Here is a 13,536-nt window from a genome sequence, read left to right on the forward strand (position 1 = left end):
TTTAACGTAAAAACATGGAGCTAATACATATTTCCTCTTTTATTTTTCTATATATACTTATTATGTAACCAATGGAGATACTCTGCCTCAGTTTCCCTTAAGCTAAATAATTTCTCGGGTGTTAGTTGGTGATACTCAGAAACTTTCACAAAACGTCCGGGTGTTTTTTGACAGCTTCTGTATATTGTGTTGATCATCAGTGATACGCGTTCTGCTTCTTTACTCTGACCTGAATGACGCAGTGTCTCCAGGCGGGAGTGCCGTGCGTGGCGTGACACCCGACCCGCGCACGCCTGTTGCCCACGAACCGGTCCTCCAAGGCTCCCTCCCTACACTCACTGGCCACACCCCGCCCCTCCACACTCGCTAACCCTCCAGAAAAGTGCATCACGTGTCTCCCAATACACTCATATACATAATTTATTTGTCCCAGTTTGTGTAAAGCAAAGCACTAACAAAACTTCAATTCTTTTATTGCTATTTTGTTAACATTATCAGAGCACTAAAAAAAATAAATAAAATAGAAAAGAAACATGAAAAAAAGAGAAAAGTTAATAAAAAAAAAACTTGTCATAATTTCTTCTTTTCATCCACGAAACGTAGATATCAAATAAACCTACCTAACATCCACATTTCTCTTAACATCAGCACTGACGAGAGAAGACTGCCACTCGCCGTGGGTCTCAGCCGCAGGGAATAGAAAATGAGATAAGAAAAGATGAAAGTTTATTTATTTGTTTATTTATATATGTAAGATGGGCTCTGGTTTCGGCCAGTAAAAAAAATAAAATAAAATAAATAAATAAATAAAAAAACAGCCCATAGAAGGTACTAGTCTCAAAAGAGTACAATAAGAAAACATTAGCTACAATTTGAAAGGTAGCCATGATACAGCAATGCTATCTATCCCCCAGCACACTGAGGGCGCCGTCCCTTTGGCAAGGCGGCGGCGACGGAAACGAGGAAGGAAGGAAATTGAAAAGCTTGAGGTACGAGAGGAACCAAAGGGCGGCACCTTTTGACCTTGTTGCTGCGCCAAAATTAATCAATACTTGCGTTTCTTTCACCATTTTGTCCTTCCATGTGTGTGTGTGTGTGTGTGTGTGTGTGTGTGTGTGTGAATAGTAGTATTCACACACTGAATCCTAGAACAGCACAGTGATAACGGTTGATAAGCCCACCACGATAAGGCCGCCGAGGAGGATACAGCTGTTTTCAGTGTTCCCTCAGTTCTCCGCCCAGCTAGGTACTGCCTGTGTGTCAAGCAGTCTGCCTCATGTGCTGGCTGACAAACTATGCTCAAACAGTGAAGTGTTTAGTGTTGGTGTTTAGTTCGCCAATAGTCACCTTTCAAGAGGAATGGGGAGGAAATGATAAGGAGCGAGAAGAAAAAGGAAGAGAGAACAGGAAGTTGGTGTGGAGTGAGTGAGCTGTCACCACACTGTCAAGTTCTGCCTGCCCAGTGTGGCCTCGTGTGTTCACAGCACTGCCGCGGATCCCGTCACGCCGTGCCGTCACTACTCACGTCACCACCACTAACCCTAACACTCTACCGTGCCGCCTAGTGAGCACCACCGGAGAGCACCGGGGAGGCCAATGCAGGACCAGCGAGGATAACAGTAAAGTCAGGTACTGCCTAAGATCAATGAAACTTAAAGTTGTAGAATCTTGTGTACAAATGAACTCACATCAGTCCATATGTAACACGTGTTTGTGGTCTCACGAAGCATTCTCGCGATTTACGCAACTAAACTGTTCAGGTTACAGATTAATTTTAAATGTTATGTAATGAAGGACACACACACACACACACACACACACACACACACACACACACACGAAAAGAAAAAGAAAAGAAAAGGTAAGTAGAATCATATTGTCAAACTGGGACAAAGTTGATGTGCTTGCAAGGGAGTGATGCATGACACAACATTATCAGTCAGTTTAGAGACGACTACAGCTGTCTTGCTCTTGATGACAAAAAACAATGCTGACCAAAGACAAGACCCAAGCTTCCAAATCTGTCATTAGTGTGTGTTCGATGCTTCATTAACTCTCACTGCTGTAACCACCTATGATATTTAATACTTGTACTATATTTTGTTAAATGCGTAGTTAGGTTACTTAGAAAACAATATCAAACAATATCAGATCTTCTATTCTCCCTTTCTTCCTGTTTGTCTATGCCAAAAATTTTTTTACAGTGCCTTAACGACTATAACAGTGAAAGGAGTAAGGCTTTAATTTGCTTCACTGAATTATGGGCGTTTCGTTATCAATGACATTTTTTTTTATCTTTTATTGTCCATTACTCTTATAATCACGGATCGATCGCAATATGATGAGGCCCTACCCTGGTTGATCATCTCTACCCATGTTCTTGTCCATCCCGTCTACGCGTCATCTTACCTGGCTGCACCACCCCCAAGAAAAACACTTCCCTTAAAACTTATCCCCTGCATTATTATAAGCTCCCCGTCTATATCAAACCACCTTCCATAAACATCTTTCATCCAAGTCCCCTCGCTGCCTTGTCTTCCTTTAACATCTCACAATTGTCTTTCTGTTACTAATCCTTTGACATTCTGATCAGCACTAACCTTTCCCTGATTCCTCCTCCAGGCCCTTACACTCCATCATGGCAGGCGAGTGCGCGGGTCGATTAGCTATTGGGTGGCTTCTGCTCATGAGGAAACGGGCGTGGGTGGGCGTGGTGGGCGTGGTCTGCACCTGTGTCCTCGTGCTCCTGACGGCGTTCCATGATTCAAGGGTGTCCCACGTGTAAGTGCTGGACGGAAGAGAGAGAAAGAGTGGGGTGTTGTTGTTGTTGTTGTTGTTGTTGTTGGGTACTACTACTACTATTACTACTACTACTACGAATTCTACTTCTACAACTTTTCTTCTACTTCTACTACTATTACTACTGTTGCTGTTACGACTACTACTATTACTACTACTACTGCTATTACCACTACCACTACTACAACTACTACTACTACTACCACTACTACTACTACAACTACCACTACTACTACTACTACTACTACTACTACTACTACTACTACTACTCATCATCATCATCATCATCATCATCATTACATAGCAGAAATAACATCATGGCATTATAATATTGAAAAACATAGAATGCGCTTGTCTCCCCAAACAAACTCTCGTTTTCTATGAAGATCTACTGGCGGTAAGGTAAAGAAGACGAAAAGATATGATGAGAAGGATATTTATTATATAATGTGTAGGTAAAGAGAAAGATGTATTATTATTACTAGCATCACCACCACCATTATTATTATTATTATTATTATTATTATTTTTATGACTCTCTCTCTCTCTCTCTCTCTCTCTCTCTCTCTCTCTCTCTCTCTCTCTCTCTCTCTCTCTCTCTCTCTCTCTAGGTGTGACTGCGGCCATCAGGTGAACACGGAGGAGAGAGTGGCCAAATATTTGCCCAACCTTATGGGCGAAATCGACCCTACTACTAAAAGGTGATCTCTCTCTCTCTCTCTCTCTCTCTCTCTCTCTCTCTCTCTCTCTCTCTCTCTGTCTATCTATCTATCTGTTTATCTATCCATCTTCGAATACCTCTACATCTGTTTTATACATGTTTTTCTTTATTTTCTTACCTATCTTTCCATCTACCAATCCATCTACCTCCTCATCTCCCATTTTCTTCCTCATTCCACCAATCAGACTCTCTCCTAACAGAACAACGCTGCAGGAGGTGGAGGCGGTCCACCCCTCTCTGGCGCTGGCCTTCTTAGTGGAGCAGGAGCGGCGTGGGTCTCGCTGCCACAACACTCCCGGAGTCTTCAGCGTGCGACACAACAACGAGCTGTGGCAGGAGGCTGTGATCGGGGGCGTGATCTTCCTGCTCTACGCCGCCTACTACGACTCAAGGGACGAGGGAGGTGAGAGAGAGAGAGAGAGAGAGAGAGAGAGAGAGAGAGAGAGAGAGAGAGAGAGAGAGAGAGAGAGAGAGAGAGAGGGGTTATCGCATTTTCTCTGATTGCGAAATGAGAATGTTCAGACGAGTTGTATGAAGATAATGAATACAAAAAATTAATAAACAAGTAAACAGATAGATTAGTAGTTAAATAAATAAGTAAATAGGTAAATGAAGAAAGAAAAAGAAAAAAAACATCGCTATAAAGTTAACATTTCCTTTCTCGATGCTAGTGACATGTATTGCACATTCGAAAGTTGTAGTGCGAACAAGAAGTGAACCACAGAACGAACCCTCCATTGGTCAACTTCTCGCCCCGCACACCTAAACCTGCTGAGTGGTGCATAGGTCTTCACGTGCACATCTTTTCTCTTTTGTAATCATTCACCCTACACGGTCTTCAGCCTCTTTCTCATCGCCGCAAAACTGCATCTCTAGCTATCTTCTACCGCTATTCTCATGGTAACTGCTCTTTTGATCTTGCTAACTGCATGCCTTCCCTCCTCCCGCTGCCTCGCTGCACAAGATTTTCTTCTTTCTTTCACCCCTATTCTGTCCACCTCTCTAATGCAAGAGTTAACCAGTATTCTCAGTCATTCATCCCTTTCTCTGGTAAACTCTGGAACTCCCTGCCTGCTTCTGTATTTCCACCTTCCTATGACTTGAACTCCTTCAAGAGGGAGGTTTCAAGACACTTATCCTTCAATTTTTTTTACCACCGCTTCGGACACTGTTCAGGGACTTGCATTTCAGTGGGCTTTTTTTTTTTTATTTTTTTTTTATTAGATTTTTGTTGCCCTTGGCCGGTGTCCCTCCTACATAAAGAAAAAAGAGACAGGCGTCCTTGGCCACACACACACACACACACACACACACACACACACACACACACACACACACTAACTTGTTTGCTCGCCTTCACAGAGGGGCCCACAGTAAGGATGCTGGTGATGGTAGACTCCACCAGGCCACCTACGCCCGTGTGTCACCTGTGGTACCAGGACGACCTCACGCCCACGGCCTCGAGTGCAGTGCGGATGGGTAAGGAGTCATCATGGGGAGTAAGGATGGACAAGATAAGACGTGAGGGAGGGAGGGAGGGAGGGAGGGAGGGAGGGAGGGGGTGAGAGCATATGAACAGGGAATGATAAAGAGTTGCATGATTAAGTAAATGGTTGATTAATTATCCCCACAATTACTTGTTCACATCTCGAAGCACGTAGAAATGTAAAATAATTTTGCTAGTAACATAAAAACATTAGGACATAAAAAAATAGAGGAAGATGTAGGAAGACATCGGGTTTACGTACAGGAGTTCCTGAGTAAAAGTCTTTTCGCAGCCGTTCCCATCCATATATTTGTATAATCTTTTAAAGGTTCCCATTAACTTAGCACTAACAGCCTCATTACTGGGTGTATTTCATTCATCAGCCACTCTGTCTAGTGAGGTTTCTTTTACCTAACTTTATCAATTTCGAACTCATTTTCTATCCTTGCTGAGAAAATAATAGTAAAAATAGAATTACAGTTAGATGTGACATGTAAATTTAGGAAGATTTGTTTTATACAGAGATTGCCACGCGTGGGCTTACTAGTTTCTTGCAGTTTCTTGTGTTCTAATGCTCATTGAAATTGAATATTACAATGTGATTCCTGTTTAGCTCATAGGTGGAAAGAATTAGAATGAGAAACAGAACGTGACCGACGCCACGTGTGTGGTTAGATCACACCTGTATGCCGTGACAGATTACGTGCACTGGCAAGACAGGGTGAGCGGCGCCTGGCTGCCATACCTGGTGACCTGCCGAGTCGTGGAGGACCTCCGTGGCGTGCCCAGGGTGGCGGCACTCGTCGGGTACTCGTGCGGCCCCGCCACCAACGCCCTTAGGGTCCTGAACCAGGAGCAGCCGCGAGTCAAGAAGGACTTAGCGCTGTGTCACAAGTTCCTCTTCGACCCCACCCGCGACTACTCCCAGAGGTTAGTGATGCGTGCCTTACTCTGGTCGTGTCTGGTATCTCTCTCTCTCTCTCTCTCTCTCTCGGCAACGAACTGGCTGATGGATCAATTAAGACGCTGCAACAGTGGAATCTTGATTATTTGGTTGCCATTCTTTTCCTGCTGGAGCCAAACACTTGTCTCCAGACCTCACCATAAAGGCGATCAGTTGCCTGTGCAGTGTGTTAAAAAACGTCACTGAAACAGCACAGGCTCGCAGGGTCTTCAGTGATGCTCCTTGATAAATCTGTCACCAACCGGCCATATACCTCCCTTTTCGCTACGTCTCTAAAATCCCATTTAATGTTAAGCTTGGACACGGACTTAACCCGAGGAATTATACGAAGCCAGAAACATTAAGTGTGACAAAGACAGGAAAATAGTCAGAGTTGACACTGTCACAGGAAACGCTACAGTCATCCATGATATCACAGAGACACGGAGAGAGCGCGATATGTCTAGCCAAAAACGTGAGAGGCAGCCATGATTAACAGGAGTGAAGTTCACCCTCACATGCACCACGACCATGTTCCGCTCCCCACACATGCGCTGGATACTGTTATAACATGGAGTATGAGGTGCAGCATTGAAGTTCTCTATGATACACAGATTGCGCACCTGTGTATCATCAATGAGGGACGCCAACTTGCCTAGATATAGAAGCTGTTTCTCCCTGTGTCCTTCACAGCTGGTAGGCACATTAACAAGAAGCATGTAAAATGTGCCATCTGTGTAGGTGAGACAAATTTGTAATCTGGAGGAGGCAGTAGGCACCTGCTGAAATGATAATTACTCCCAGTAAGGTCTAAAGGTGGAAGTAGATAGGAGTGTTTCATACAGGGACTGCCACGTGTAAGACTGATAGATTGCAGCTTTCCTTATTTACTTATGTTCTTATGTTCTTATGTAACGTACCTAATTCATTAATTTTTCATCCATATCCATATATACTTAATCTTCTTAAGCTTCCTACTGACTCTGCACTAAATACGCAATTAGTCTAATTCAGTCACCTACCACTTAATATACGTTAAATTACCAGTCCTAGAATAGCCTGATTTTATCCTTACCGACCTGTCACCAAGATAGCTGGAATGACTGATCCTCATGCGGTGTGTTATTCATTTATTTATTTATTCATTTATTATCTTATTTATTTCTTTGTTTGTTTCTGTATCCCATATGACGTCAAAATGGTGAGGCGCACTTACTGACTCACTCTTGTGTAACGCGCGAGGGGAGAGTGATGCAAAGAGGATGTAAGATGATTGCAAAACACGAGGAGGATTTTTTTCTCAAGTTCAGAGAGAGAGAGAGAGAGAGGGATTTACCGTCCTCAAAGACAGCAGAAATAGAGTTGGTCAGTTAAGTCAACGTACGTTTTTCTTTCTTTCGGGTGAGATTAGATACATGAAGAATATGAACATGATTCTTTCTTCCTTGTTCTCTGCTAGTATGAGATAGACAGACGCCTCAGTCTCCGCCTCCTCCTCTTTTTTTTTTTTTTCTTCTCCTCTTCCTCCTCCCCCCCTCCTGCAAATATTTTATTTTATTTCTGTTTCTTCCTCCTCATATTCCTTCTTCTTTTCCTCCTCCTTGTTTTCTTTTTGCTTTCTCTCCCTCTCTCTCTCTCTCTCTCTCTCTCTCTCTCTCTCTCTCTCTCTCTCTCTCTCTCTCTCTCTCTCCTATTTTTCATTTATATTTCATAATTTTCTTCTTTGTTATCCTTCTTGTCTTCCTTTTCCTTCTCCAACTCGTTTATTTCTTCTCCTTTACATCCTCCTCCACCTCCACCTCCTCTTGCCTTCTCTCCTCCTCTCCCGCTTCTTGTCAAGTGGCGTTCATTCCTTTCAGGCGTTCATGATCGCGTCACACAATCACTGCTCATGTGCCTCACTCTCTGCCTCTGTGTTTCTCCCCTACATTGAACTACAGAACGCTCAATCTCTTTTAAAGTATTTGTTGCTGTATTCGTCTTTTATTTGGCAATAATGATTCGAGTTGATTTTCCTCTGTTTACTGTCACAGACTAGTGGAGTGGCTGGAGGTGGCCAGAGCTTGGGGCGTGGACGAAGTGACCTTCTACGAGGCCTCAGTTCACCCCAACGTGCGGGCGGTTCTGCAGTATTACCAGCAGGAAGGCTTCGTGCAGGTGTTCCCTTGGCGCAGCCCAGGAGACCAACCTTCACTAGGCCACCTGTACCGCGCCCTCTACGACACTCAGAGGTAAGGCCACCTGAGAGGAGGAGAGACCTTGGACTATGTGAGAGGCAGCGTCTTTGTAAAGGGTTGCGGTGCAAGAGGTTCTGTTGTAGATATGATTCATACAGAATGAAAGTGTAGAAGGTATTATTATAGACACTTGTAGACAGCATTCATACAGAACTGTGGATGCAAAAGTTACAATTATAGACAGCATTCATATAGAACCCCAGGGCAAAATTTACAATTGTAGGTAATTATACACAACTTTCATACAAAGTCTTGGTACAAAAGGTATAATCACAGATAACTGTAGACATTTATCCAGAGCCGTGATGCTAAAGATACAGTTGACAGGATTCATATACGTAAAACTGCAGAGGAAAAGATAAAGTTATAGATAGCATGAAAATAGTAGTAGAAGATAGCAAGAGATGCAACACTGCGGCGATGAGAAAGAGGCTGAAGACAGTCAGTTAGAGGAGAGCTAAAGCAGAACAATGTCAGCTTTACAACACACTTATCTTGACCTTCGTGCGATCTCTGCCTTTCCTTGCAGCTTATTATTTTGGTGTTTGGCTAAAGTAGAAGATGCACGCAATCATGTGGAGAAGCATAACCAAAGGAGGCAATAAGAGATTTTATAAAGCTGAATCGAACTAGTGATTCGAACCAAACTCAGTCATTAAACTTGTTTCTATTCTAAATGATCTAATTTCAACATAGCTACGGATGATACTAGCAAATGACTTGCTGAAATTTCCATTAACAGAGTCAGGATATACACATCTTTTGATGTGTGTAGGTGCTTTTAACAGATTCTCCATTTTAGTTTTCTTAAAGGATAAATCAGCAAAGACAGTTGCTAATGACCTCGCGGATGAGGTACTATTAACATCTAGCACGCTATTCACGCAGCTGTTAAGCAATGGCTTAGAGTTCATTAACGTCATTCTAGAAATTTGGAAGCAGTTTCATACAGTACATGTATGGCCAAATGTAGTATATTAGTATCTCACCCGGCGTCATACGGTCTAGTGGAGAGGAAAGAAAAAGAAAAAAAGTCAGTCAGATTCTTCGTATCTCACACAGTGTTGCAGCTCACATTGGGATGAGAGGATTCCCAGGGTAACTACAATACTTAAATCATCACACCATCCACTGGGGAAACATCGGATTTCGTGGTCTTTGACCAGGTCAAACAACTATTCTACTACGATTACATACAAGTTAGATTAGCTGACTTCTAGAAAAATTACATGTGAGGAGCAGAGATAAGTGAAGTGATAATTGTGCTTTTTGTAGTGACTAACATCCATGGAAAGAATTCTCAACTGATAGAATACCCTTGGTGAAGTAGTGAGGACATATGATCCGGACTGATCCTCTGTAACCTCTGTCATGTGTCCTATATTGCAGGTTCACGCTCTTCACCACGGAGAACATCCCCTACACGGACTGCCTGCTGCGTCACCTGGCCACGCATCGCTACGTGGCAGTGTGGGACATGGATGAGTTTATCGTGCCCGCCACCGCGTTCTCGCTGCCCGCCATGCTGGATGCCGCCCGCGCCCGCGCCACGGAACAGGGCCTCAGACCCACATCCTACCTGGCGCGCTGCAGTTATTACTTTGACGACCAGGTGGAAGAGGCGACGCCTGACCTCCCGGAGTACCTGTACCTGATGCGTCATGTGACCCGCACCGTCAAGGTAGCACCGCCGAGAGTTTTCACCAAATCAGTGCACGACACTTCTCTGGCGCTAGGTTTGCACGCCCACTTTGCCCTCCTCACCCTTGGGGGAAACATAGACCGAGACCGCGACCTGTATCACCTGTACCCGACCACTGAGGGGCACCTGGGCCACTACCGCGCCACCTGTCAGGGCGAGGACCAGCACGAATGCCAGGAACTGTACCGCCCTTACCTGTCCCGCGACACTGCCATGTGGAGGCACCGGCCAGCTGTCACCGCCCGGACCAAGGCGGTGCTGCAGATCCTTGGCCTGCTTCCCTGAACCTCTCCATAGTAAGCTTACTAACCACGGTCCATATTCATCATTGCTTAAAAAAAACACAGCAGGTGCAAGGCGGGGAGGACATTTTAACAAATCGGAATAATCCAAAGGGTTAGAGACTACAGAAAGATTAAAAATGATGGCTATGTTCCCAAGACGGTAAAGAATTCAGATAAGGGTGAAGATAGCCTAAATTTAAGTCGGTACGGAACATCAAAGTCTTCAAGATGGAACGCAGGGGTCGACGGGTAGATCAGAGAAAGCTGAAGGAATCTAAGGAGGGAAATACATATAACCTTTGTGACTGACAGAACATTCTTAGACCTTATTTCTACCTCGCCCCGCCACATCGTCCTCGCATTTGTAACTGGTGCTTCTGGTTATGAAATGAAACGGCACAGGCACCCAATGATCATGTTTCTTACTTCATCCCATGGCCTCGTGATAACGCCCACACTCCTGATCCGTGCTGCAGCGGATTTGATTGAGAGAGAGAGAGAGAGAGAGAGAGAGAGAGAGAGAGAGAGAGAGAGAGAGAGAGAGAGAGAGAGAGAGAGAGAGAGAGAGAGAGAGAGAGAGAGAGAGAGAGAGAGAGAGAGAGAGAGAGAGAGAGAGAGAGAGAGAGATTCTTGCATATTCATATGGCATATAGGAGGATGGTGACTAAGGAGAACGTTGATGAGGACAGATGAGCATAGCGATGGCAGAATGCATAGTATGACATTGACGATGTTGTTGCAGTAAGAACTTCCCAGGAATGAATGTGTTAGGAGGATTGAAAGAGCCACTGATCGCAAAAAAAAGGATGGGCTTTGCCTTACTGAAAAGATTATATGAATTTGCAGTAGGAGAAACAAACTTTGCGTCGCGATGAAATGCTGTGATGCAATACAATTTTTTTTTGCAGTAGAGTCAGGGATCTATTTGGAAGCATAAGTGGTTTGTATGTTCATGTTTAAGGTTTTTTAGATAATATTAAAAAGCGGCCTTTTGAGAAGATTCCGAGATTTTTCGGCAAAATGAGGTTGAGGCTACACGTCTTGCAAAAAAAAAAGTAAATAAAAATAAATAAATAAATAAATAAATAAATAAAATAATAATAATAAGGATTTGAAGTAAGAGGAACACGTTTTACGGCATGAAAAAATGCAATGAGGCGAAACTTTTTTTTTTTTTTTAACATGACCAGTATGTTTGTCGATATTTGGTGCAAGTTCAGGTGTCTTTGATCAAGGCTTGGGAATCTTTGGGCCAGGTTAAATGGGGTCTTTGGGGCAGGATTCAGTTGTCTTTAGGTCAGGTTCAGGGATTTTTGGATCAGATTCCAGATTCTGAGTCAAGATAAAACCCTGAGGCAAGGTTTGAGTAGTGAGAATGTGTGCCTGTGAGTTACTTGTGATGTGAATATGCATGATATGTATGCATTTATGTGATACTGATGTTGTGACCCTTCATCATTTTACCTAGTGACGCGCTTAAGAAGGAGCAGAGTGTTCATGTTGTCTATCCTTGTATGAGTGCTAGTACTGTGCTAGTTTTGTGTATTCCCTGTACATGTAATGCTTTGTTAATAGAGATGCAAGCCTTCATTGTAATGTGATTGTTCATAGTGTACTGTCGTTGTTAACACTGACGTATTATTGTGTATAATAAATATCACGTTTGTACATGAAATTAAGTTTTTGTCTTGAATAAAAAAAATGGAGAATTATTACTGAGGTGACAGGCTGGTAAAGGTTAATTGGATCTCAGGTATTAGTATCTCTCTCTCTCTCTCTCTCTCTCTCTCTCTCTCTCTCTCTCTCTCTCTCTCTCTCTCTCTCTCTCTCTCTCTCTCTCTCTCTCTCCCTCTCTCTCTCTCTCTCTCTCTCTTATCCTTTGACTAGCTGTTATAGTCGTTAACGTTCTTATAGTTGTTAAAGTCGGTGGATACTTTTCTGTTGACTAAATGTTCTTCACAGGCTTCTTAGCTTTATAACGTCCTTTTTCGAAGTTGCCTTCATAAATCTTGACAAGCAAAGTAGATTTGTCTTCCTTAGGAAGGTTAAGGCTGAGTACTGTCTTGCATGACTTCTTCAGGAAGACAGTAATAGGATGGTTTGTCTTTCTTACTCAGGAAGACGCAGACAAGGCGAGAACTTGAGCCTTTCGGGACAAGAAATTTGACACCTGCTTGGTGATACACGAAGGGCACACCTGACGGACAGTGATGTCAGCTCAGTCGACAGTTGTGGTTGTCAACAAACCCTTTGTGATGCTGAGCATGCGTAGACTGGCTCGGGTTTACAAGTATTTACAAAGAAAGAATGGAGGACGCCTTAATTCTACAATGACGTAGAAACATCGCGGTTCCGCGTGCTGTCGTCCACCGCAGCAAGGCATCATAACTTACAGCAAGTTCCTAAGAGTTTATCCATCAGTTTATGTTGAAAGAAAAGAATATATGATCACAACTAGAAGGAAGTAAGATTGCCAGAATAAAAGATCACATATTTACCGACAGTGACCGCAGAAGAGGCGATGTCACCGTGAGGTGATAGCGAGAAGAGCAGCCCTCAGCACAGCCCCAACCTTGCATTGCTTACTTGAGGGACGGGAGAAATCAGGGGCGAACCCTGCAATAGGTAACTTTTCCATCTCATATTGTATCTATATTTGTCAGGAGCTACTACATCATCCTCCATTTGCTAAAAAGTGTCGAAGCACTGGCTGACAAATCTTAATGCGTCTTGGTTCTCTGGGCTCACATTTTAATTTACACCGGCCAATGTTAAAAAAAAAAAAAATACATAGATGTATTTCACTATTTCTAATAATTCTTCCTGGGCTTGCAAGTCACGAGAGGCCCCGGGACAGTCCCTTAGTGATGATGTCTTTTCGGTTATCGTCACCACCGGAAATCACGAGAGGAAGCAGTGCAAATCGTATTTCTGTTTTCTTTTTTTTTTTTTTAATCTAGATCTTAGTTCTAAACAGCACTATTTAAGAAAATTAAACTTGTTTGTGAAAGCTTCTGCAGTCTATATTTAAGCAACTGGCGTGGAGTATCGTGAGCAGTGATGCTTCTTTTGTTGTTACTCACTTGCAAGTTTAATGTGTAATGAAACTACGACGTGCGATGAGCGACTACTGATGTGAAGAGAAACTCCCTAATTCAGACGAAGTGATACAATTAGCATGCACTGTCAGTTGCAAAAAAAAAAAAAAAAAAACATACTGTGTGCATATATATATATATATATATATATATATATATATATATATATATATATATATATATATATATATATATATATATATATATATATATATATATATATATATATATATATATATCCCAAGACAACCATATCCGAACGTTCA

The 13,536-nt window shown here is 42.9% G+C and overlaps 1 protein-coding gene across 1 annotated transcript; it reads left to right on the forward strand.

Moving 5' to 3' along the window:
- Positions 1–1,143: 1,143 nt before the first annotated feature.
- LOC135108317 (beta-1,4-galactosyltransferase galt-1-like) lies at positions 1,144–11,847 on the forward strand. Its single transcript, XM_064019151.1, has 8 exons — positions 1,144–1,629; positions 2,623–2,781; positions 3,411–3,500; positions 3,721–3,923; positions 4,883–4,999; positions 5,705–5,936; positions 7,983–8,180; positions 9,576–11,847. Exons 2-8 carry the CDS (start codon positions 2,639–2,641, stop codon positions 10,171–10,173), a joined length of 1,581 nt encoding a protein of 526 aa, XP_063875221.1. The 5' UTR covers positions 1,144–1,629; positions 2,623–2,638; the 3' UTR covers positions 10,174–11,847.
- Positions 11,848–13,536: the final 1,689 nt, after the last annotated feature.

Source organism: Scylla paramamosain, chromosome 17, assembly GCF_035594125.1.
Source record: "Scylla paramamosain isolate STU-SP2022 chromosome 17, ASM3559412v1, whole genome shotgun sequence".
Lineage (NCBI taxonomy): Eukaryota > Metazoa > Arthropoda > Malacostraca > Decapoda > Portunidae > Scylla > Scylla paramamosain.